Raw genomic sequence first — 2675 nt, 5'->3', positions numbered from 1 at the left:
TTCCTTCATTTTTTTCCCACTCACTTATATTTACCATATTTTCATAACACTAATAAACTCATATGTATACAAGTAAACACATTAATGACTTGCAATAAATAAATACTGCAGGCACGCGCATCAATATTCGTTTCTTTGCCATATCTTACATTATCATTATTAAATCGATAAATTATTTATTACTCATTCCATTTCAACTTAATTTAACTGTTGAGTGTATAATAAATGTAATTTATATGTCTTTTTTAAATTTAATCTTCAATTATATTACGTTTTAAGTAGCTACTATTATTATTTATATTGATTTTTATTAATTACGTATTACTCATTTCTTCAAAATTTATTGTACATATTTATAGTAAATAAAAGAATATTATAATTTTTTAAATTTATTAAAGTATTGCATCATTTAAATTTACAAACCTTTTAAGGAACTTTTACCGTAGCATAGCTTGCTTTCATTCGACTATCCTTATTAACTTGACGCATAACAAATTGTAAATATTCAATCAAAAGTTTATATATTTTTCATATATTTTCAAAAAGAATTATTTCTTTATATTTATTTGAAATAATAAATGTTCCTCATCTCACATACTTAATTACAATTATAATAATAAATTAGAAAAAATAAATTAAATTATAACTTTAACATTTTATATTATTCATACAACGCACAAATTCGTATACTAATTCTACATCAATTATAAAGGTGATAGTAGATGGGTTTCTACTTTTAAGTCCAATATGTTGGATTCCTTCTTCTCCTTCCCCCTATTTATTTACTATATAAGTGCCTGAAAATATCATCTAGAATATTCCGGATACAATTCAAATATGCCCAAGTCGATTATAAAATTAACATGTTGTAGACATGTGAAATTATCAAATCAACGATATGATATAAAGTATACCACGTTTCAACCTCATCTTCCTCAAATATTAACTTTAGTTAAATTAATCAACTTCTCAAATAGAAGAACTCTTTTAAACCATGTATACCGCATTAAAAAACTACGTAAGAGAAGGAATAAAACATGAAAAACACTCAAAAACCACAAAATGACTATGTGAGTCGTTACATCATATCAACTATTATTGAAACTAGTCATCTGAAAAATAATTAAATATACTATAACATAAAAAATTACACCGACAACAGTATGATGAATAAAACTAAGCCATAATATAAAGTAATTTGCCAAAATAATGTATTATTTTAAAATTTTATAAAACTAGTATAAACGTATTTCACAATAACGTTTTAGGATATATTGCGTTTTTAAAAAATTTACAGCGTTTAGGTTGATATACGTTACTGTAAGTAACGTTTCACTCCAAAAACGTCATTTCGAGTAACGTTTTGCTCCTAAAACGTCATTTTGAGTAACATTTTACTACTAAAAGTAACGTTTTACGGTTACTCTGAGCAACGTGTATCAATCTAACACCGTCATCTTTTAAAAAATAAAATATATCCTAAAACGTTACTGTGAAATACGTTTATACTAATTTTATAAACTTTTAGAAAAACGTCTTATTTTAGTAAATTGCTTTATATTATTACTTATTTTGGTCAAAACCTCCAAAACCATTAAACCCATGAAATCAATGAATAATTAAATGACAAATACACATACCATATATGACAACACTATATAATTAATGTTTATTTTTTTTTATAGCTAGCCTAGCCATGATGAGAAGACTTATATTTAGAAGCAAATCCATTAAACAAAGCCAAAGCATTGCTAGTAACTTGTGCAACATTAAGAACCTTAGCTTTAATTGTAGCCATCACTTTACCACCCTTGGAATGGCCTGAATTTAGACCATTCAAACAAGTGTAAGCATCAGTCAATACTGTACTAAGCCAAGTTTGAACATTGCTTTGATGCCATACAAACTCTTCTTGTCCATTTAAATTCAAATTTTGAAGCTCTATGACTGAGTTTGTGAGTTGGGAAATACCATCATAGATTTCATCTAAACATTCTTTTATTGCTTGATGATCTTTAGCCTTCATTTGCTTATTATGCTCCTTGAGGACATTTTTTATGTACGTTTTTGTATGTATAGCCCTAACTAGGCTTACTTTCAAGGCCGCATGAACAATTTCTTGAGGATCTTGTGATGTTGGATTCACATAGTTGGATAAAAATGTCACACAAGGTTCCGGATAACGAGTTTTTCTACATTGAGTCTCCACAAAGGTAGGGAGGCGTGGATGCAGTCGACCAGTACTAGTACTCTCGACTGCAACCACTATAGAGAGAAGAAAGAGCAAAAGGGAAATGCTAATTTTTCCCATTGGTAGAGAGGGATATTATTAAAGTTTGTGTGCTTCTGAGGAGCGAGAGAAATTGTTAGAATTCTATGAATGGGTTTCGAGAGCGAATGAGATGATAAAAGGGTTAGTGATGGAAAATAGGAAGAGTATGCAAGGTCTTTTATACAAGGTTTTCACATGCATGAAGAATTTGACTTCTTTCATGGAACATGCGCATATGGAGACTACCATGAGAGAATTACGGTATATTATTTTATTTGTCTTAATTTATATGATAAATTTGAATTTTGACTCTGAATAATTAGGGTATGAATATTACAATATTTTGAAATAAAATTTACACACATTTACAAACTACATAAACATTATCATAAATTATAACAAC

General features: G+C 28.1%; 1 protein-coding gene across 1 annotated transcript; it reads right to left on the bottom strand.

Annotated features, from left to right (window-relative positions):
• Positions 1-1594: 1594 nt before the first annotated feature.
• On the bottom strand, positions 1595-2405 carry LOC107001943 (21 kDa protein-like). The gene has a single exon (XM_015199895.2). The coding sequence runs from the start codon at positions 2309-2311 to the stop codon at positions 1691-1693; it is 621 nt and encodes a 206-aa protein (XP_015055381.1). The 5' UTR covers positions 2312-2405; the 3' UTR covers positions 1595-1690.
• Between the last annotated feature and the right edge of the window lie 270 nt (positions 2406-2675).

The sequence above is a fragment of the Solanum pennellii genome, chromosome 10 (genome assembly GCF_001406875.1).
Source record: "Solanum pennellii chromosome 10, SPENNV200".
Taxonomy (NCBI): domain Eukaryota; kingdom Viridiplantae; phylum Streptophyta; class Magnoliopsida; order Solanales; family Solanaceae; genus Solanum; species Solanum pennellii.
This window is presented reverse-complemented; position numbering and strand designations above follow the sequence as displayed.

Bases quoted from the DNA above. Each gene is read 5' to 3' on its own strand.
- LOC107001943 (XM_015199895.2), bottom strand. From the start codon at position 2,311: ATGGGAAAAATTAGCATTTCCCTTTTGCTCTTTCTTCTCTCTATAGTG.